The sequence below is a fragment of the Typopeltis vanoorti genome, chromosome 3 (genome assembly GCF_054136105.1).
Source record: "Typopeltis vanoorti isolate ZY-2024b chromosome 3, IOZ_Tvanoo_1.0, whole genome shotgun sequence".
In the NCBI taxonomy this organism is placed as follows: Eukaryota; Metazoa; Arthropoda; class Arachnida; order Uropygi; family Thelyphonidae; genus Typopeltis; species Typopeltis vanoorti.
The window spans coordinates 113,957,833-113,981,369 of NC_143551.1; the positions used below are offsets into that span (position 1 = coordinate 113,957,833).

Genomic DNA, 23,537 nt, shown 5'->3' on the forward strand with positions numbered 1-23,537 from the left:
ACATGGTACATTTCAAGCCTCTTCAGGACTCTCATCCCATAATAATAAAATCACCAATGCCACAGTGGCATTTGCACTCATAGCTTGTTGGTTGCAAACTGAAGATGTTATTCACTCTGCCATCAGCCAGTCACACTGGCAGCATGTGCAATCACTATCCTGCTTTTTTTTTTTTTGTAGGCCTAGTGTGTTTGAAAAAAAGTACACATTTGGTTTCTTTAGACAGTTTATGAATTATCTAGCTCTTAGCCCATCCCACATTTATAGGAACATTTAATGTAAATACCAATAAATTTTTTTTTTAAAAAATAATCCATCGCCATCCAACACTTGCACTATTTGGAATCATGCCACCTCTTTTAGCATAATCAGTTTGAATACTATCATGGCCATTCCATAGTCTTTTAGATTTATTAACCTTTCATGGAAATCACAGTGAGGGTGATGGAGAGAAGTGACTGATATTGCCATGCACATGCATCTTAAAATTTTATTTTATTTTTTCCTTTCTTGATGTTCTCAAAATCAGACTTTGGCAACTGTCCAGAATTTAAAAGAAATGTTGTTGCTATATATTACTACAGGATGATTGTAAAGTTGCACAACTGAAAGTTTGTACCAGTTGTTTCCAAATCGTTATAATCATTCCTTATGCCATTAGATATTACCATCATATTATTACAAACTATCAGACAGAGATGTCGAGTTCACTGTGACGTGTCCAGATGTTTCTCAGCGTAGCTTCATTCATTGTGGAAGAGAAATGTCTTTTTCCCAGCTGTAGTGATTTTTATTTCGGAAAGTTATTGTACTAATTGTTCTTACCCATGTGTTGCCGAGGAATTTCGCGAGAAATAATCAGGTACAGCAGTCCCTCAGAAGTCAACGATAATAAGATTAGTGCAGATTTTCGGGAAACTGGATCTATTGAGGATATGAATCACTCTGGAAGAGTCTCCATTTTAACTAATGATAAAATGGATGAGATAAAGAGAGCACTACAGCGGTCCCCAACAAAACCCTCAGGAAACTTGCCATGCAATCATCGATGTCATATGACAGTGCTCAGAAAGCTGCAAGATCATTACATCTTCATCCATATCATGTACACTCAGTCCATGAACTGAATTACCCAGATAAAGGCAAATGAATAATCTGCAGTTGGTTACACTCATTCATTGAAAAATGAGGTATAGAGATGCTTGATACAGTTTTCTTCAGTGACAAGGCATGGTTTTACTTCAGTGGGTATGTGAATAGTCAAAACAATACGATTTAGTCATGTGAAAATCCACATGCTTTTCATGAAAAAGTTTTGCATTCTCAGAAAATTGGAGTTTGGTGTGCAATATCACATCATCGTATAGTGGGACCCATTTTCTTTCAAACAATGGTGAATAGTCCCGTCTACCAAGACATCACACACAGTTTGTGGCATTCCTTGATGTCAGCGAATGCCATTATTGGTTCCAGCAAGACATTGCCATGTGCCACACATCAAATAGTATTGCACATTTTTTGGAAAAATTTTTCATTCTGGTGATGTTGGAGGCCACAATAGAATTGTGGCCTCCAGCATCACCAGATTTATCACCACCAGATTTTTTCCTTGGGGTATGTTAAAGGTGTTGTTCATTGGGATAATCCTCATACACTGAATGAACTAAAAATTAACATTTCAACAGTGATTGAAAACATCAGCGTGCAGGTGCTTCACAAGGTGTCATCAAACCTTGTAAAAGAGCATGAGTTTGCATTCACGAAGAAGGTGGCCACTTTCAACATATGTTATAATGAGGTTCTTATTCTTTTGTTATAAAGGTCCGATTACAACCTGTATTTGTAGCTGTTTCATTTTTCATATACCTGTAATTAACCTCAAAACAAATAAGTGTTACTTCTGGGTTGCACAACTTTATGATCACCCTGTACAAGAACATAACTTTTGAAAGTTGTGCCACCTATCATTGGAATAATTCTCACACTCAATGAATATTGAAACAACTAACATCACTTAGCAGTGGTGGTTTTCAAGTAACTTGGGGGGGGGGGAATTCTATGTTTGGTCTAGAGCAGGATTTTTGGATTATCTAATCCTTAGGTGGGATGGGATACACCCATATTCTTAAGGAAATTCATATTGCAGACCCTCTCCATTATAACAGAATATTCATTTGTTATAATGAGAGTTAACTCTGAAAGGCTGTCTCTCAGTATTATATAAAAAGGAATAAAGAACACAGTCTTCTGTTTGTTTTAAGTACATTTTTATATTATGCTTGGTAAAAATGTTGCTTGGATTGCCTTTATACATTTCCTAATGTGTATATATAAGCTCTCTTTCATATTTAATATCACTCAAGCAGAAACTTTGGACAAAAAAAAAATTTATGTAGTAACTTGATATCAGCCACACCTTGCATATTATATTATATTATAGTGATTATATCCTGGCAATTTTCTGCTTGGATCCTCATTTTACTACTGTTCGCAAGAGTTGATAGCAACCACCTCAATGGAAACCATCTAATTGAAATTAAAGTAATTAGGATATTTTATTTAAACTTCTCTATCAGCTTTCATTTTATCTGATAAGATTTTAAGCATTTTTCTGTTTTTTCCTTAGGTGAAAGCTGTTTTGGTGAATATATTCGGAGGAATTGTGAATTGTGCAACTATTGCTAATGGTATTAAAAATGCTTGCAGAAGTATTCAGCTAAAAGTGCCTTTGGTAGTAAGATTAGAAGGTAAGTAAATAGATGTAAGAGATAATGTAATATGCATACATTTTTATTATTCTTCAACATGGTTGCTATATGTGGTTTACATATTAACAGCTTATTTGCTGTTTTCTTTTTTTCAATGCATTTGAAATTCAGTTTGATGACTGTTCAAGATTAAAAAAAAAATACTGTTGTAGTCTGTTTCCCAATAAGATATCTATTTTATAAAAAGTATGTAAAATTATGAGAGATGCGATTGATTCTACAATCTTTTTTTCTTCTTCATATAAAATTACCAACTAGTATAATGTTGGGTGCAGTAGTCAGCACTACTCCATGGCATACCCCTATCCTATATATTATTTGGAATTATACACATTAAAATAGCAATTGATAATGAAACTGTCATTTCAGTTTGCTAAGATTGCTGTCAGGTCTTTTTTATTATTATTATTATTTCGGGCAACTCCAAGGAGTCGACAGACTCATCGAGGGAGGCCCTAACATCATGTCAAGAACAATTATTCGACATTCACACGGTATCTATCATACCTCGCCTTGAACTCATTCATGGTCATAGCACCCACAACAGACTCTGGCAGCTTATTCCACTCATTCCCCACACTCCAAGTAAAAAACCTAGCTCTAACACCCCTGCTAACCACATTCTTGCCCAGCTTCCATGTATGGCCCCCTAGTCCTCCCACCACCAGTCCTATTCTCAAAAATATCTTCTGGATTAATCTTATAGAAACCCTTCAGTAATTTGAATGTCTCAATCATATCATCCCTTTTCCGCCTATCAACCAATTTTTGCAACTCAAAAATCTTCAACCTGTTCTCATAAGGTTCATTCCACAGACCTGCTATCATCTTGGTCACTCGTCTCTGGATCCTCTCCACCTTCTCCCCATCAAGAAGAAACCCTGGCGCCCATATCTGGGCACAGTAGTCTAGATGGGGGTCTTATGAAGGCTCGATACAGAGGAACAATAACTTGTTTGTCTTTGCTTGTTAAAGTATTTTTCAGAAGCCAAGTGATTTGATGAGCTGATTTAGCCACTTTTGCAATGTGCCCCCTAAACTTCAACTCCCTATCCACCAATACTGCCAAATCTCATGGAGTACGGTTTCACCAATGTGATATACTGCTGCTAATCTTTTCACCTCAAAATGCGTAACGTTACACTTTGCCACATTAAATTGACATCCATTTTCCTTAGCCCAGTCCTCCAAACTATCCAAATCATCTTGGAAAATTTTGACATTCTGTGCACTCACAATTGCTCTACCCAACTTTGCATCATCAGCAAAGAAGTGAACACTTCCTTTCAGATCCTTTCCTATATCGTTAATGAACAAATTGAAAAGTAGTAGTCTAAGAACAGAACCCTGCGGCACACCACTAGTCACAAGCCGTCTTTTGAACTCAACTCCTGAATAAACCACTCTCTGGTATTTCTCCATCAACCACCTTCCTATCCATCCCCATCTGCTCCAGTTTACTGATTACGGTTCCATGTGGTATCCTATCAAAGGCCTTGGCAAGGTCCAGTAAAATCACTGTAAACCCATTACCCTTATCCAGTTCAGCCGTCTCTGTGTTATAAAACGTGAGCAAGTTACTGAGGCATGATCTGCCCTTCACAAAACCATGTTGTCCCCCATACAGTATCCCATTTACATCTATCCAATCCTGTATTCTTCTCTTGACTAATTTCTCCAAGACCTTGACAACGATTCCTGATATGCTAATCGGTCAGAAATTTACAACATGTTAATATATTGGAGGCTTAATGGATTTTTTACAACACTCAAAAAGAATTAAAATAGAATTTAATACTTCCTATATTTCGTCCTAGTCACTAGGACATCTACGGGGATTACAAAAACAATTAATGTAACATATACACAAATAACAAACAATACTAAGCCCAACCACGTGGGTGACACTAAAGTCCTATCTAGGTAGAGCGCCCTCTAAGGGCAGTAGTAGGTGGCCTGGAATGTAAGGTGGGAACTCTGGTGATGAGTGTTTCCCAAATCTTATTGAGATTTGGTTGGTTTTTGAGAGCTGCTGTTGCTTCTAAGAAAAGTCTCTCTTTCTTGAATTTGTTGTGGTGGAGCATGGTGGTTTTCTTCTATGATACCCTGTGGGTGGTGTCCAAAACATGGTCAGCCAAGCCTGAATGGCCATAGTTGTGTTTAAAGATGTAAGACTTGTGTTCCTCTAGACGGATGGATGCTGATCTGCCTGTCCGTCCAAAGTACGCCAGCTTACAGGAACAGGGTACTTTGTAAACTCCAGGCAGAGAGAGAGGAGGGAGCTGATCTTTTGTAGAACGGATAAGGGTAGCCAGTTTGCGGTGGGGCTTATATGCTGTGTGTAGGTTGTACTGTTTTAGTATCTTGGCTATTTTTTTCGGATGTGCCACGGATGTAGGGTATGGTGATGGCATTTTTAAAATCTTGTTTATGAGGAGGACGGGGAATGGGGGAGGAGTTGATTATTTTTTTGATACTGTGCTCGCTGTAGCCATTGGAGAAGAAAGTGCTGTGTATGTGGTTAAGCTCAGTAGTGAGGGCGGTTCCACTGGAACAAAGATTGTGGGCTCTCTTGGTAAGAGTTTTAATAATGCCATATTGTTGAGAGGGGTGGTGGTGGTGGTGGGAGAGTTTGTGAATGTATCTGCCTGTGTGCGTGGGTTTTCTGTATACAGTGAAGGTAAGTGTATCATTAGGCAGGCATGTGACTAAGGTGTCTAGGAAGGGTAAACAATTGTTCTTTTCCTTTTCCATAGTGAACTGGATTCTTGGATGTAGACTATTGAGATGACTGAGGAAGGAGTCTAACGTGTCTGGGTCATGAGGCCAAATAGAGAACACATCATCTACATATCTTAGCCAGATAGAAGGTTTGAGTGGGGCTGAGTCTATGGCTCATTTTTCGAAATCTTCCATATAGAAATATGGCAAGGGGGGGGGGACCCATGGCAGTTCCCTCTATCTGCTTGTAGATTTTGTTGTTCCAAGAGAAATACCCAGAGTTAATGGCAAAGGAAAAGAGATCTAAGATGTCAGAGGGAAAAAACGTTTTCTAAGAGAGATAAGGTGTCAATTAAGGGAATGTTTGTAAACAAAGAGGAGATATCAAAGCTTACCAATATGTCTGTCTTATTCAAGGTTAAATTTTCTGTGAGGGCTTTAAAGTGGGTCGAGTTTTTTTTATATATGAAGGGGACCTTCCGGTGAGGGGGATCAGAGAGTTGGCCAGCTGTTTAGATAGTCTATAGCAAGGTGCATTGGTAGCATCTACTATAGGCCTGAGTGGGGAATTGGGTTTGTGGATTTTTGGTAAACCGTATATTCGGGGGGGGGGGGGGGACCCCCTTGCCAATTTCTATATGGAAGATTTCGAAAAACGAGCCATAGACTCAGCCCCACTCAAACCTTCTATCTGGCTAAGATATGTAGATGATGTGTTCTCTATTTGGCCTCATGGCAAAGACACATTAGACTCCTTCCTCAGTCATCTCAATAGTCTACATCCAAGAATCCAGTTCACTATGGAAAAGGAAAAGAACAATTGTTTACCCTTCCTAGACACCTTAGTCACACGCCTGCCTAATGATACACTTACCGTCACCGTATACAGAAAACCCACACACACAGGCAGATACATTCACAAACTCTCCCACCACCACCACCCCTCTCAACAATATGGCATTATTAAAACTCTTACCAAGAGAGCCCACAATCTTTGTTCCAGTGTAACCGCCCTCACTACTGAGCTTAACCAAATACACAGCACTTTCCTCTCCAATGGCTACAGCGATCACAGTATCAAAAAAATAATCAACTCCTCCCCCATTCCCCGTCCTCATCATCAACAAGATTTTAAAAATGCCATCACCATACCCTACATCCGTGGCACATCCGAAAAAATAGCCAAGATACTAAAACAGTACAACCTACACACAGCATATAAGCCCCACTGCAAACTGGCTACCCTTATCCGTTCTACGAAAGATCAGCTCCCTCCTCTCTCTCTGCCTGGAGTTTACAAAGTACCCTGTTCCTGTAAGCTGGCGTACTTTGGACGGACAGGCAGATCAGCATCCATCCGTCTAGAGGAACACAAGTCTTACATCTTCAAACACAACTATGGCCATTCAGGCTTGGCTGACCATGTTTTGGACACCACCCACAGGGTATCATGGAAGAAAACCACCATGCTCCACCACAGCAAATTCAAGAAAGAGAGACTTTTCTTAGAAGCAACAGCAGCTCTCAAAAACCAACCAAATCTCAATAAATATGGTTGCATTAATCTTCCGAAGATTTGGACGGACAGGCAGATCAGCATCCATCCGTCTAGAGGAACACAAGTCTTACATCTTCAAACACAACTATGGCCATTCAGGCTTGGCTGACCATGTTTTGGACACCACCCACAGGGTATCATGGAAGAAAACCACCATGCTCCACCACAGCAAATTCAAGAAAGAGAGACTTTTCTTAGAAGCAACAGCAGCTCTCAAAAACCAACCAAATCTCAATAAATATGGTTGCATTAATCTTCCGAAGATTTGGGAAACACTCATCACCAGAGTTCCCACCTTACATTCCAGGCCACCTACTACTGCCCTTAGAGGGCGCTCTACCTAGATAGGACTTTAGTGTCACCCACGTGGTTGGGCTTAGTATTGTTTGTTATTTGTGTATATGTTACATTAATTGTTTTTGTAATCCCCGTAGATGTCCTAGTGACTAGGACGAAATACAGGAAATATTAAATTCTATTTTAATTCTTTTTGAGTGTTGTAAAAAATCCATTAAGCCTCCAACATGACGTCCTCACAGCACTTAAGCCTCTACACACGTATTACAACATCAGTCTTGGAACCTCCTTTATGCAGTGGAACTATTTTCCCCTTTTTCCAACCCCCCCCCCTCAGGACTTACCCAGACTCGAGACTTAAATTAAATTAAACAAAATGGTCAAGGGTACTGACAATTCTTTAGCTGCTTCATGTTCACCACGAGCTGGTATACCATCCAATCCCGCAGATGTATTGACATTGAGGTTTTGCAATAGACTACTCACCTCCACTTCATTCACCACAATTCCCATATAATTTATTGGTTCATTCATTTCTGCAATGTCACCACCTGGATGATATATTCTTGCAAAGTGCTTGCTCAGTAATTCAACTATATCAACTGATTCGATTACCTCCATACCATCGGCATTCTTTAAAATCATTCTGCCATATACATTTTTTCTTTTACTTGCAACATATTGAAAAAACTGTTTGGGATTCTCTTTAGCCTGCATGGCCAATGTTCTTTCATAATCCTTTTTTGCTTTTCTTACCACACTCATTACCCTTCTGGCCTGCGCTTTATACCGTTCACGTGCCTGCCGGTCACCTTTCTCCTTAAATTCCCTCCATAGTTTCTTTTTTTGCAGCTCAAGCTTAATGGTGTTATTCATCCATTTAACCCCTACTTGATTTATTATTCGGACTCTAGGTATACAGTCAGCCATTGCTTCATGCAAACACTTCTTAACCACCTCCCATGCACTATCAACTTCTAGCCCTTGCAGTTGTACATGCCATGACACTGAACCAATCAAACTCCTAAGCTTGTCATACTTACCAGCCCGATAATTCCACATGTACCATGTCTTAATTGTAAATTCCACACCTTTAGCTACCTCCCAAGTCAAGACCCTATGATCACTCTCGCCAATTGGTGGCAACATGGTCATATTCGTTACAGCCAAATTCTCAGATGCAATGACTAGGTCAAGCACTCTCTGACCCCTAGTATTTTCCACTACATGCTGTTGCAGATAATTATCCCTTAATAACCGCATAAAATCCAATTCCTTCCTCCCATGTGTCCTCTCCTCCTTCCAATCAATGTTACCATAGTTGAAATCTCCCATAATAATTACCCTCCTTCCACTCATTTCTTCTATTTGCTTATGCATACTATCTCCACCATCTATTCCATCACCTGGTCTGTAGCAGCACCCAACTGTATATTTTGTTCTGCTAGTTTCAATCTCACACCAAATAGCCTCAAATGTGCTCTTTTCTCTATCCTGCAGTTCCACTTCTATTTTCCTTGGCTGTAGCTCATCAGCTATCATCAATAACACTCCTCCCCCATTTTATTCTCCCTGTCACTCCTGAACACACCATACCCATCACATTCAATCCCACTAGCAGTGTCATCTTCTGTCAGCCATGTTTCACTAATGCCAATAACCTGTGGCCTGGAAGTGCCAATCAAGGCCAAAAATTCTTTCTTCTTGTTCCTAATACTTCTGGCATTAGTATACATGAATTGCAGAAGCAGATTTGTCCCATCCCTATTTTGATGCTTTATACTAACTATCCCATTCTGATTCATGGTCTTTCCTACTCACTTGGGCATATTACACACATTCACACACTCAATTGTCACCCTAAAGTCTGCATAACTATCCCCCCCCCCTTAATAACTCTAGTTTCCCTGATTCTGCACATTCACTTCCACTACATTCGACAACACCTTTTTCAAGTCTCCGTACACCAAATCCATTCAAATGTAAACCATTAATTTTATATAAATCCTTTCACCCATCGAACTCATTCCTCAAATTCCACACCACTCATCATGCATAATTCACACATTAAGTCATTAGCAATTATGACCCTCCTCCTATACTCTTCACTGTCATACTGCGGCAACAGACTCACCATCCTAACTCTCTCACTCTACTTTTTTGCTACCTCAAGCAATTCCTTCACATCCTCACTCATAGCCATTTTGTTTTCTTTCAAATCATTTGTACCTGCTACCACTATCAATTCTTTCACCTGCTGCTTTTGCATTCTAATTGACTCGCTTACATTCTTAACGTTCGCACCAGGTTGGTACGATTTTGTTAAACTCTCAACTAACACACCTCTTACTAAGGAATCTCCATACAACACTTGCTCTTTCATTTTGTTTACACTCACTATTATACCCTTATTTTTTCTATCATACTTTTGCCGATTTATTAGTCGGTACGCTTGGTAAACATTTTTGCCAATGCTCCAGCTGCCGATTTGCCTATGTATCGCTCCGCGTAATAGAGCGATCTCATTCATTGCGTCGGTGTCATCATTTTTATTCTTCGATGATTCATTCAATCATTCTGTATGTTTACCTTCATTCTCACTTTTAACGCCACTCTCACAGCTATCAGGTACTACCTTGCAAATATCACATTCATACCTCGTATATCACTGTTATCTAGATTCTCACTTTCGACAACGATCTCACTCACATGACCTGAAACACTCTTTAAATCCTCACTTTCTTTACACTTTTTGCACAAATTCACTCCACTATCGTTGTTTAACCAGACTCCAACCGCTCTCCTCAATGCATATATTTCGCAAATGGTGCACTCCTTTAAGTTAAAATTTTTAGACAAATATGGCGCCCTGGGCGCCATCTTTGTATTCCTCTTTATGGGAGCCATGTGCACAGATAATCATATCTATCAATTTACTATTAAAATACTCAGAAAACACACAGAAATCACCCAGACACGCTGAAATACTCAAGTAAACAATACTATGTAAATACTATGCAAGTTCGCCAATTATTACTCAAAATATCACTTATCTGTTCAGGAGCTATCCACAAACACTACACATCATGTCACCCTCTAGTGACTGATATTGGGCTCTTATACTGCAGTCAGTCTCGTTAAGTCTTATTATTATTATAGCTATATTTTGCTCAGAGTGAATAACAGGAATCATCCTCATGTGAATGAAGGTCTTCATTCCTTATTCCACTCCAAATTCTCAGCCACCATCCAAGCTTGGTTCTCACAAAAGTGTGCCAACACAGTAAAAGAAAATACCTCTGCATACTACAAATGGCTCAAGACCAAAACTCTAGCTGCTCACTTTGCCTATACTGCAGCTCACAACAGTTGTAAAAGAATCATCACCAAGTCCAAATCAGACTTTGAAAGGGCCAAATGCTGCAAACTGTCCTACTTCCCAAATGGCTATCTCTCCGTCTGGTGCCTTGCCAAGGCCATTGGGTACAACATCTGCCTACCCAGGTTTTCACCTCTCTCACACATTCAGATGGTACTGCTGTAGTTACACCTGAAGACAATGCCAACTTACTAGCATCACTCTTCTCTTCTGATTCTTGCATGCAAAGTTCCCTCCACTCCAACAAGACTGGCTCCCTCTGTGTTACCCATAGTCTTCTGCCAAAAAGAAATCCAAAGAATCCTTAATAACCTGAACACAAATAACACATTTGGTCCTGATGGTATCCCACCTATTGTGTTAAAAAAATTGTGCCCCAGAGTTAACACCTATCCTGTTCAACTAACATCTATCCTACAATATGGAAACAGATCCACATCCAACCCATCCCAAAGAAAGATGATAAAAGTTGACTATCGAACTACTGTCCATTTGCTTTCACTTCTGTTCTCTCTAAAATTATGGAAATGGTCATCAACATCCAACTCTTGAACCACCTACCAACTAATCAGTAACCAGCAGTATGGATTCCACCATTCGCGATATACAACTGATCTTCTTGCTTTCACCACCCATCTCTGGACCCAAGCCATGGAAAAATTTGGAGAAACTCATGTGGTTGCTCTCAAAGTCATTTGTGTTTGGCACAGATGCCATCCTGTGTTCAGCCTTCCACACTCTGCAACTGGATTGCCAACTTTCTCACTGGTTATTCACTATGTATCATGGTGGACAGTTTCGTCTTCTCAGATTTCCCCACCAATGCAGGAGTACCCCAGCCTCTTCCTCTTATATGTATATTAATGACTTGCTCTCACAGACTTCCAATCCTATCCATAGCTTTGCTGATGACAGTAATGATAACTGTCAAATGACAGCTCTGTCATTTGACAGACCTTGCAGTGCTTACCACGACCAGTGACCCGAACCCTGATCTCATAGCTATATATCTCAATGGGGCAAGGATAACCTTGTGATTTCAATGCTACCTAAACACAGTCCTGTCTGAATCTCTCACAACTCCCCCCCCCCACCCCACCCTCTGTCAGTAATACTGAGATATCCAAACATGATTAAATTTTTCTTCTTGGACTGATCTGCACTCCAATCTTTCCAGGCACAACTACATTTCATCTGTAGCTTCTGCAGCCGCCAAAAAACTTGCCGTACTTTTTTGCACCAGAGACTACTTCACATCTGCTAACTCTATACAGTCTCAAATCCACCCAGTCATGGATTGCTTGATTCTATCCAGAAGAGGGCAATCCAGCTAATTAATGATCCTTCTTTCACATATCCACTTCAGTCCCTCTCTCAAAGATGTTTAGTTTCTGCCTTATGCCTCTTCTACAGATACTTTCATGGACAGTGCTCTGCTGAATTGGCCACTATTATTCCTCCACTCTCCTCCAAAAGCATTAAGACCAGAGCCACTGCTAACCAACATCCTTTTACAGTCTATCTTGAAACTCACCAAACCTCTTCTTTCATTTCATGTACTTCTGTTCTTTGGAACAGCCTCCTCCACTTTGCCTTCAGCTATTCAAGCAAAATGTGAAAAGATTCCTACTTTCTTTTGCTCCTCTTACCTAATATGGCACTATCTGCTATAGGTCTTGTGGCCTTTCATGTGTGGAGCAGATAAATATATATATATATATATGTGTGTGTGTGTTAAAAATGATTTATAATGATAATAGTTCTTTTATAATTACAGTTATTTTGCCTGCTTCAGTTTAGGAGTGCCCCTGTTTAAATGTCATTGGCTATTTACTCATGGATTCTTAGGGCATTGTGAGTGTAAATGTACCAAAACGTATATGTAGCATAAGGAATAGAAATTTACACATACCTTTTTCTGGGTGTTGTGGCTTTTCCTTTCTTCTGCGATGTCGAAAAACTACTGAGTGTGCGTGGGGGGGGAGGCAATTTGGTAGAATTAAGTTAGAAAAACCTGGGTTTTTTTCCGTAATATATATAAATATGTATATTATATTATATAGGGTGGGGAAAAGGTGAAAGGGTTGATTTTTTAAAATAGGGAGGGGGAAGGGGAAAGGTGGTTGACGGGGTGCGGTCTGTTTCGACTATTCGTGGTCGTCATCTGAACACATTGGGAAAGTGGATGCTATGTCAGGTCGGGTAGGTGCTTCTGCTTTTGAAGTGTTGTCGCCTATTGGTCGGGGTTGTGACCTCAATTTTATGTTGTGAAGCTGCCAAACCTCGGAGATTATGTAGGGCCTGTGTACGTTGATAGAGTTCGCGTCACACTTTATAGCTATTGTTTCCGATATTCTGAGCATTGTTTCATTGTCTTGTCTGTCTACTATGATGGCCTTGTCTATCTGCGGGGTGTGTTTTTGTTCAAGGGCGTGAACAGCTATTTCCGTTTTTCCTGTGCTTTGTATTCAATTTTTCTTTTTGATGTTACGTTTTTTAGTGTTTACATAAATGTAAACACTAAATTTTTCTTTTTGATGTTACGTTTTTTAGTGTTTACATAAATGTAACATCAAAAAGAAAAATCGAATACAAAGCACAGGAAAAACGGAAATAGCTGTTCACGCCCTTGAACAAAAACACACCCCGCAGATAGACAAGGCCATCATAGTAGACAGACAAGACAATGAAACAATGCTCAGAATATCGGAAACAATAGCTATAAAGTGTGACGCAAACTCTATCAACGTACACAGGCCCTACATAATCTCCGAGGTTTGGAAGCTTCACAACATAAAATTGAGGTCACAACCCCGACCAATAGGCGACAACACTTCAAAAGCAGAAGCACCTACCCGACCTGACATAGCATCCACTTTCCCAATGTGTTCAGATGACGACCACGAATAGTCGAAACAGACCGCACCCCGTCAACCACCTTTCTCCTCCCTATTTTAAAAAATCAACCCTTTCACCTTTTCCCCACCCTATATAATATAATATATATATTTATATATATTACGGAAAAAAAAAACGGGTTTTTCTAACTTAATTCTACCAAATTGCCTACCCCCCCCACACACACACTCAGTAGTTTTTCGACATCGCAGAAGAGAAGAAAAGCCACAACAACCAGAAAAAGGTATGTGTAAATTTCTTATGCTACATATACTGTTTGGTACATTTACACTCACAATGCCCTAAGAATCCATTTATATAGGGGCATTCCTAAACTGAAGCAGGCAAAATAACTGTAATCATAATAGTTTATTAAGAGGAGTAACATGGGAGTTTTCCCAGAAATAATATACACAATAGTTCTTTTTTTTAAATGTAATGTAAACTTTTTCTGCGACCTTATTATATAATATGAAGATATATTTTGTTTTGCTCATTGTAATAAACTGCTTGACATTTAACACTTGCTGATTGATACTAATGCTTCACTAAGAGTTGTATTTGCAAATAATTTTTCTGCTAAATTAAAGATTTCTTCACTTTTGCTCAAGAAAATTTCAAGAATCCCAAGTGCTGTTAATAAATTTATGTTTAACTATCCACTTCTCTCTAAATGTAATCAGATCCTTCTGGATTACCTTTACATTGGAATACTGCACTTACTATTTGTTATTACATCATTATAACAGATTCACTATTCACATTATAACAGAAACACTCTAACAAACTACTGTAAAGTTCTGACCGAAGTTTTGTGGGTGCACCATTGTGTGCTTTAAGAGAAATTCACCACAGCAAACAAAGAATGAAAATGCATTTCACCACTAGCTGTAGCTGATATGAGAAAACACAGAGAATATTATGTTTTTTTTAAAATGGAAAGCAAATGACCAGCTGATACTCTGTGCTGTGATATGTTTATGCTTGCAGAAATTTTATTAGTTATATTTTCTGATCTTAACTGGATAATAAATTTTAATGTTTAATATTCACATTTAACTTTTATTCACTCTCACTTTCAGGCATATGGTTTTTTATAACCTTAAATGCAACTAGTAGTAAGATTAAATGTGATTTAGGAGGGGAAAAGCAGTAATGAATAGTCTGTAAATTCATGTCGTTGCTATCGCACGTGAATGCAACAATAACGGCAATAATATTATTGTCAAAATAACTATCTGTAATAAAGGTTACAGTAATATATGACTTTAAGAAATTAGCATCTCTTATCTTCTTCCCCCCCGCCCAAACCTACCCTGGAGTATACCAGGACCCTTGCAGTTGCAAACTGTTCTACTACACCAAATAGGTAGGAGAGCCGAACACAAGGACTATATCTGGTTCCACCAATACAGCCCCTCAGGACTTGCTAACCATGCCTTTGACACCCATCACAGAATACGCTGGAAGAAGACCAGTTTATTACACCGCAGCACATATGAAAGATTATTCTTGAATCAGCCTCAGCTCTGAAAAACTTCTCAAACCTCAACAGATTTGGTTGCAGAAGTAGTCTTCTAAGTAGTTATATTCTAAGATCGTCAGCCCAACGGCCAAGAACAATCCAATTTAGCCCACTGGGGGGGGGGGGGCACCTTTTAGGACTCTAGGACCAGCTTCAGTTGCCTTTCTTCAGCCTCCTTTGCTTGGTGTGAGTGCCTGCATGCACATATCATTGTTTTTGTGATCCCTGAAGATGGCAGTGTAACATTGCTGAAATACAGGTAGTTATTAATTAAAGTTTTTATAATTAATAATTGAGTTTACGTTGTAATTTCTAAAGCTTATCTACAAGAAGAATATATTCTATGAAAACAGAAAAAAAAAGAACTAATCATTAGCAGGTCTTGACCGTGACAAGAAAAGTGTTATATTGTAATACACACACATGCAGCACATTTTTACATTACCATTACAAACGATCTTAAGAGCTGTAATTTTAATTGTTCATGATTGAGAAAAAGAAGTACCATCATCAGTTGGTGTCAGAGTGCATTTCTTTAACTGAAACACACTCTGACACTATAATTAAATCTAACACTCTTTGACCTCGAGTTCCTTCTGTCATATGGTGCTTGAGAAAATTGTCCTGCAACAGCTCAATAAACGCATTTTCATTCTTCTCATGAGATCCTACTGCTACCCAATCAATATTTGGATAATTAAAGTCTCCCATTATGATTACTCTTTTCACACTCATCTTTTCATCACCAACCGGAGGCAGAATATAACTATTCTGCCTCTGGTTGGTGACAGTGATCATGCGGTACTCACTTCGGAAGTGACTAAGTTTATGAATGTTCCATTCAGGAAAGGTTACATGCTGAACTAAAAAGCAGGACTTTTTTTACATGCTGAACTACAAAGCAGCCAAAATTATGACAAACAGGAATATGCTGAGTTCAGTGGAATGGGATCGGTTGCTGGATATGAAGAATATCAGCAGTGCATGGGAAACATTTAGACAATACTTAAATGATGTGATATCAGAATGTGTCCCAAGAGTTCGAAGAATAAATAGAGTAGGAGTCAAATGGATGTGTAATCATATAAAGCAAGAGATTTGTAAGAAAAGGATGATGTGGAAGGAATATCGTGTGCATAAGGATGATGTCCATTATGAAAGTTATAAGCAGCAGGCTAGAATAGTTGACTATTCTAGCCTAAGTATGAAAAGAAACTGGCTCAGCGTCCTAAAGACAACCCAAAAGAATCTATCGATATGCTACAAGTAAAAGAAAGAGTGAACATGAAAGATTAACTCTTCTAAATGCAGATGGTGTGAGGGTTACAGATGCAGAAGAGGTTGTTCAACTAATGAGTGCCCATTTTGTTAAAAGCTATCAATCTGGTGTACACGATGTGATTGAGCTCACTGCTACCTCTTCACTGGATGAAGAAACTCAGGTGTATGAGGTATTAGAGCTGTTGCACAATCTGAATAAGAATTCAGCAATAGGGACTGATGGGATATTAGCATGTGTGCTAAAAGAGTGTTCAGCTGTGAACTGGCTATTCCTTTAACCTGGCTGTTTAATATGAGTCTCAGAACAGGAAAGATTCCGCAGGAATGGAAAGAATGTATGGTAATTCCGTTGCACAAGGGTGGTGCAAAGACCGATGTATCCAACTATTGACCAATTAGTATCTCAAGAATGGTAGTGAAGATTTTGGAAAAATTGGTTAGGGCTCGCATTGAGAAATGGGTTGACAGTGAATCTCTACTTTGCAATGAGCAACATGGGTTTACTAAGGGAAAGTCATGTTTAGCACCTTGCTCGCATTCTATAACAATGTTACCATTGAACTAGATAAGGGGAATAGATACACCATGATACTTTTGGATTTTACTAAGACTTTTGACAGAATACAGCATGGTAGACTGTTGCATAAATTGGAGAATATGGATCTGGGTTATAGAATATTAGCATGGATAAGAGGATGGCTGACTGGCAGATATCAAAAAGTGGTATATGGGGGATGTGAGTCTGTAAAGCTTAAGCTAGACTTAGTGATTAAAAGAGATGGTGACATTTGGGTAGTTGATGCCCAGGTGGTGGGAAGAGGGCACCCACTAGCCTATAGCCATAATAATAAGGTAAACTATTATAAGAATAACCAAGATCTAGTTAGTAAGATACGGGAGGAGCATTGCGCAACTCCGAGGTTTACCAGCGCCACCATCTCTTTACATAGCGTATGGAGTTCAGATAGCTATAAGGACTTAAAACAGCTTGGGCTTATGCAGAAAAATATAAAAGTTCTTTCCTTGAGGGCCCTACAGGGCACACTGGTGGCATGCCGTTGTCACCAGAGAATGACTGCAATGATAACTAGACCAGACATAGGGTAAAACACTTGTAAAGGCTTTAGGCCTATATCAAGTTTGGACGAGATATCTGGACGTGATGTAAGGGTAGTACTGCCCATAACCAGTACAAAGATTAATAATAAAAAAAAAATAATAACAAGTGGTGTACCACAAGGATCAGTGCTTGGTCCACTGTTATTCAATCTGTACATTAATGATATTGGGAAGGATTTGACAAGCAACATACAGCTATTTGGTGATGATGCAAAGATAAGAAGGGTAATCAGGAATACTGATGATATGCAGTATTTGCAGAATGATTTGAATAGGCTGGAACTGTTGGCATGGGAAAATGGATGACAGTTCAATGTCAGTAAATGTAATCATTCACTTCGGCGTGATTAGATATCCAATTATTATTATTATTATTTTCGGGCTACTCCAGGGAGTCCTTAGACTCATCGAGGGAGGCCTTAAACATCATGTACACACAACGATACGACATTCTCACAGTATCTATCGTACCTTGCCTTGAACTCGCTCACTGTCATAGCACCCACAACAGACTCAGGCAGCTTATTCCACTCATTTACCACTCTAAAAGTAAAGAACCCAGCTCTAACACCACTGCTAACCACACTCTTGCCCAGCTTCCATAGGTGTCCCCTAGTTCTCCCACCACCAGTCCTGATCTCAAAAATATCCTCTGAATTAATCTTATAGAATCCTTTTAGCAATTTGAATGTCTCAATCATATCTCCCCTTTTCCGCCTATCAACCAGTTTCTGCAACCCACAAATCTTCAACCTGTTCTCATATGGTTCATTCCATAGACCTGCTATCATCTTAGTCACTTGCCTCTGGATCCTCTCCACCTCCTCCCCATCAAGAAGGAACCGAGGTGACCAAATCTGGGCACAGTAGTCAAGATGAAGTCTTATTAAGGCTCGGTACAGAGGTACAATAACTTGCTTGTCTCTGCTCGTTAAGGTATTTTTCAACAACCAAGTGAGTTGATGAGCTGATTTAGCTACTTTCGCAATGTGCCCCCTAAACTTCATCTGCCTAGCCACCAACACTCCCAAGTCCCTGGCCTCATCAATCTCTTGAAGTATAGTTCCACCCATGTGGTATACTGCTGCTAATCTTTTCACCCCAAAATGCATAACCTTACATTTTGTCACATTAAATTGACATCCATTCTCCTTAGCCCAGAACTCCAATCTATCTAAGTCATCCTGCAAGACTTTGACATCTTCTGCATTCACTATCGCCCTCCCCAACTTTGCATCATCAGCGAACAAATGAACTGTTCCACTTAGATCTTTCCCTATATCGTTAATGAACAGATTAAACAGCAGTGGTCCAAGAACAGAACCCTGCGGCACACCACTAGTCACAGGCCGTCTTTTGGACTCCATGCCTGAATAAACCACTCTTTGATATCTCTCCATCAACCACCCACCTGTCCATCTCACCAACCCTATATCCATTCCCATATGTTGTAGTTTACGGATTAGAATTCCATGTGGTATCCTGTCAAATGCCTTTGCCAGGTCCAGCAGTATCACTGTAAACCCATTTCCCTTATCCAGTTCAGCCGTCACCTTGATATAAAACTTGAGCAAGTTACTCAGGCATGATCTACCCTTCACAAAGCCATACTGTCCCCTGTACAGTATCTCATTTTCATCAATCAATTCCTGTATTTTTCCCTTGACTACGTTCTCCAAGACCTTGACAACAACTCCTGATATGCTGATCGGTCGGTAATTTGCAACCATAGTCTTGGATCCTCCTTTATGCAGTGAAACTATTTTCCCCTCTTTCCACGCCTTCGGGACTAAACCAGACCTGAGACTCAGATTAAACAACATGGTCAAGGGCTCTGATAATTCCTTAGCCGCTTCACGCAAGACCCATGCCGGTATACCATCCAATCCCACAGATGTATTCACATTAAGGTTCTGTAATAGACTATTCACCTCCACTTCATTCATCACAATTCCCGTATAAACTAATGGCTCCTTCATTTTTTCAATGTCTCCACCTGGATGATATACTTTTGCAAAGTGCGTGCTCAGTAACTCCACTATATCGACTGGTTCAGTGACCTCCTTACCATCGTCATTCCTTAAAATCATTTTGCCATGTACAGTTTTTTTCTTGCTTGCAGCATATTGAAAGAACTGTTTGGGATTCTCATTTGCTTGCATAGCTAGTTTCCTTTCATAATCGGCTTTTGCTGTTTTTACCACACTCGTTACCCTTCTGGCCTGCACTTTATACCGTTCATGTGCCTGCAGGTCACCCCTTTCTTTAAATTCCCTCCACAGTTGTTTCTTTTTTTGCAGCTCAAGCTTAATGGTGTTATTCATCCATTAACCCCTACTTGTTTTACTATTCGGACCCTAGGTATACAATCAGCCATAACCTCCTGTAAATGCTCCTTGACCACTTCCCATGCTCTATCGACATCCAGCCCTTGCAGCTGTACATGCCATGGTACTGATCCAAGCAATCTCCTAAGCTTGTTATACTTGCCAGCACGGTAATTCCACATATACCCTGTCTTAATCAAAAATTCCACACCTTTAGCCACCTCCCAGGTCAAGACCTTATGATCACTCTCACCAATAGGTGGCAACATGGTCATATTCATTACAGTCAAATTGTGAGATGCTATTACCAGGTCAAGCACTCTCACACCCCTAGTATTTTCAATTACATGCTGTCTCAGATAGTTATCCCTTGATACAATGGAAGCTAAGAATGAACACCACTAGAAAGGGGTGAGGGCTAGATTTTTCTTTCACAGGGTGGTGCATGATTGGAATGGATTGACATTGATGTTGTGAGTGCAAACAATGTGAATGAATTCAAGAATAAGTATGATAGCTGGGGCGTGTAGTATGCGGTCTCTCTCTCTCGATGTATCCCTTAATAATAATAATTCTGTGCTACTTTAGCATGAATTAAGAAACAATTTCATGGTTGTTGTTTTTTTTTTTTACATTTGTAACTTTACAGAATATATTTAAGAAATCAGGCCAAAGTTACCTACACTTGTGGTAACTTTGGCCTAAAGGTTGAATCCCATTTATAAAAAGGTAGTCCATTTCATGCATTAATGTTGGACTGTATAATAATTTTAAATAATAATTTTGTGCAATGATGTGAAATAGATAACAGACTAAGCTATGGCATGAAGCTACTTGAACAAATTTATATTAAATAAAAGCAAAGAAACCAGTCCAAAGATCAATCTAGCAGTTTACAAGAAAGTGTTAAACAAGTTTTAACATATGGATTTAGAGCTGAGTTAGAGATAAAACAATTTATCAAAAACTGGTGATCACAGGCATGGGAGTTCTCAAGAAAATGAGATCAACCAGAACAAATATGGCATTACTAATATTTATGATGTATAAGCAGAGCTAGTGGTACTTAGTATGGTTGCTTAACTGAGTTGAAGATTGAAGATTAGGGAAGCAAATATTTAAATAAAATCATAGGAAGATGCCCTGCCACAGAACCAAGATATAAGAGGATTTGATGCAGTTTGAAATGCTTTAGAAGACAAATGTAAGAATTAATTAACTCAAAAACGGGACAAATAGTAGACCAGTTGGGAAGAAAATTGATCAGAAACCAGTTATGAAATATGTTATACTGTCATTAATATCTGGTACAGAATATGATGAAATTTAAAATGTTTACAAAATATAATTATTGAAATTTACTTCGTCTTCCTTTTTCCCCTCTTTCAACTTGTGGTGTCGAGGGTTTTCTATTCATTTAACCGCAACCATACACAAAGATAGGGTGGTTAGCTCCATGCCTCCCCGTGTATCCTATGTCTGTAAAGGTGTTGAATTCTCAAGACTGGCTTGCCTGCTTTGCAGGATGAAAAACCCTGCAGTCCATGCCCAAGACTGGCTAACTTGGCTGTGTCTGAGAAAGAACCTAAGCTCCTCACGTCAGCAACAGAAATCGAACCCAGGACACTCCTTTCCCAGGCATATGGTTGCGAAGTGCTAGCCACTCGGCTAACCTTTGAGAAAAAGAAAAAAATTATTTTAGGAGTACCTAAATAATAGGCATTTAGTGTCTGTCGTTAAATCGATGGTTTTATTGATTTCATCGCCAAGGATATAAAAATGCAGTGAAACATTGAATTATGACTGATGGATGAAATTTTCAAATATACATAAAAGAAAATAAAAATTTTAGAACTTAGAATAAAAATTTAGAAATAACAATAAATGAATCAAATCTAAATTTGGGAAATATGTCACTCAATATTGGTCTAAGATTTTACTATGATCGGTATATATCATGGGGGGGGGGGGGAATCGGGGTTGCTTAAAAATCAAAGCTAGATAACTGGGAGGAGACCTTCACATCACTTTTATGGAATGCGAAAAGCTTACTGTGGCTTCTGAATTTCCAATCCTCACATTCATGTGGTTCACCTCATTAGTAGATATCCACTACATACTGAACAAACAAGTATAAGCCTGCAGTTTGGAATTTAGCTGAGCAAATTGTATTCTGTATTGGCTTAAATTAGAAATAAACATGTTGGTACATCCAAACAAACACCTTAGTTAAACAAATATGTTTGACTGGGATGTTGCCCATTAAACAGTGCCTTAGCTGCTGGAACAAACTCAATGTCAGCAGTATTCAAAATAGGCACCATTAATATATATATAAAAAAAAAAAAGGTAACAATGAAAAAGAAGTCAGACTAGCAGAAGAATTAGAGACATATCATGTAGACATAACTGATGTTGCTGAGATAATGCTAAATAATAAACATAGAATGTTATATTCAGGCAGTAATGATCAAGATAAGGAAAGAGAATAGCAATAGTATGCAATACCAAACACAGATATAAACTTCTTGATTGATATTCAGTTTCAGAGTTATGTGGAAAAATTTCAAAATGGAAAATTGATAGTGAACTTATTTGTACCTGTGGTCTCAAAGAAGGTTTTCCTAATTATTATTATTCTTTATTATTATTATTATTATTATTCCTGATACCTCCAAGGAGTCCGAAGACTCATCGCGGGAGGACACCTACGACTGTCTCTACACCTAACCTCTACTACGAATCATCTCCATCAACGCCATCTACCGCCCACCTCCAACACCACCACAACTAGTAATTTTTGTCTGTAAATTGCGTGTGTTCTGAAGGGCCGATTTGTATGTATGCGGGAGAAAAAACCCTGCTACCTCCGTATGAGATCGGCTAACTCACCTGTGATTGAAATCGACCAGATAAAGATTCCTCCCGTCGCGACGAGAATCGAACTTAGGCCTATTCCAATCGAAGGGCACAATGTACCGTCGTTCTTCCAATTGCGCTACGGAGCCTCTTAATTAGGGAAGAAGTAGAGGAATTTTTCAAGTTAATTGAAAAGACAGCTGACATAAAGAGAACAGAAAAGCTGGTTGTTTTGAAGATCTAAACAGCAGGATAAGAAATGAATTTCAGGTATATAAAAATGTTTGGAAAACATTTGGAGAAACATGCAAAACTAATAAAATTGGATTTCTAATCAAAATATGGGCTAGTCATCACTAACACATTTCAAATAGTGTGCACATATTCATATAAAGAGAAGATGCAAGAGAAGAAGAAATCTTATTGGCTCTGTTATCTTTGATAGTCATATCTTCGCACTAGTTCTGGATACAAGAGTTTATAACGAATTTGAAATTGGAAGTGATCATGACTTAACTTTAAGCAGGAAATAAATGAATATCATATTTAAAAGAAAAGTATGTAAGAAAATTTTAAAAAAAAAATTTAATTGACAGCGTTTATAGAACTGTGGACTCAATTGTGCAAATATTATCCCTAAAAAAAATGAAAGAGTTTGAAAATAAGAACCAAACCTTGGAGTCTCAGTGGCAAACTGAAGAAAATATTGATTTAGTTGGGAGACATAGTGAAGTTCTTTGCAAGGATAGAAAAACCAGACCTCACTGATGGATGTGGAAAAGTTAGAGGCAGTCCTGAAAAGAAG

At 38.9% G+C, this 23,537-nt stretch overlaps 1 protein-coding gene across 2 annotated transcripts in view; it reads left to right on the forward strand.

Moving 5' to 3' along the window:
• ScsbetaG (Succinyl-coenzyme A synthetase beta subunit, GDP-forming) overlaps positions 1-23,537 on the forward strand; it is a 260,513-nt gene that overhangs the window by 201,026 nt on the left and 35,950 nt on the right. For both annotated transcript variants that reach the window (XR_016550662.1, XM_090415888.1), the window contains exon 10: positions 2,627-2,747. Coding sequence is in view for 1 of the 2 variants with exons in the window: in XM_090415888.1 (XP_090272014.1) it covers positions 2,627-2,747 (121 nt within the window). In the remaining variant the exon portion in view is untranslated. The remainder of the gene's footprint in view (positions 1-2,626; positions 2,748-23,537) is intronic.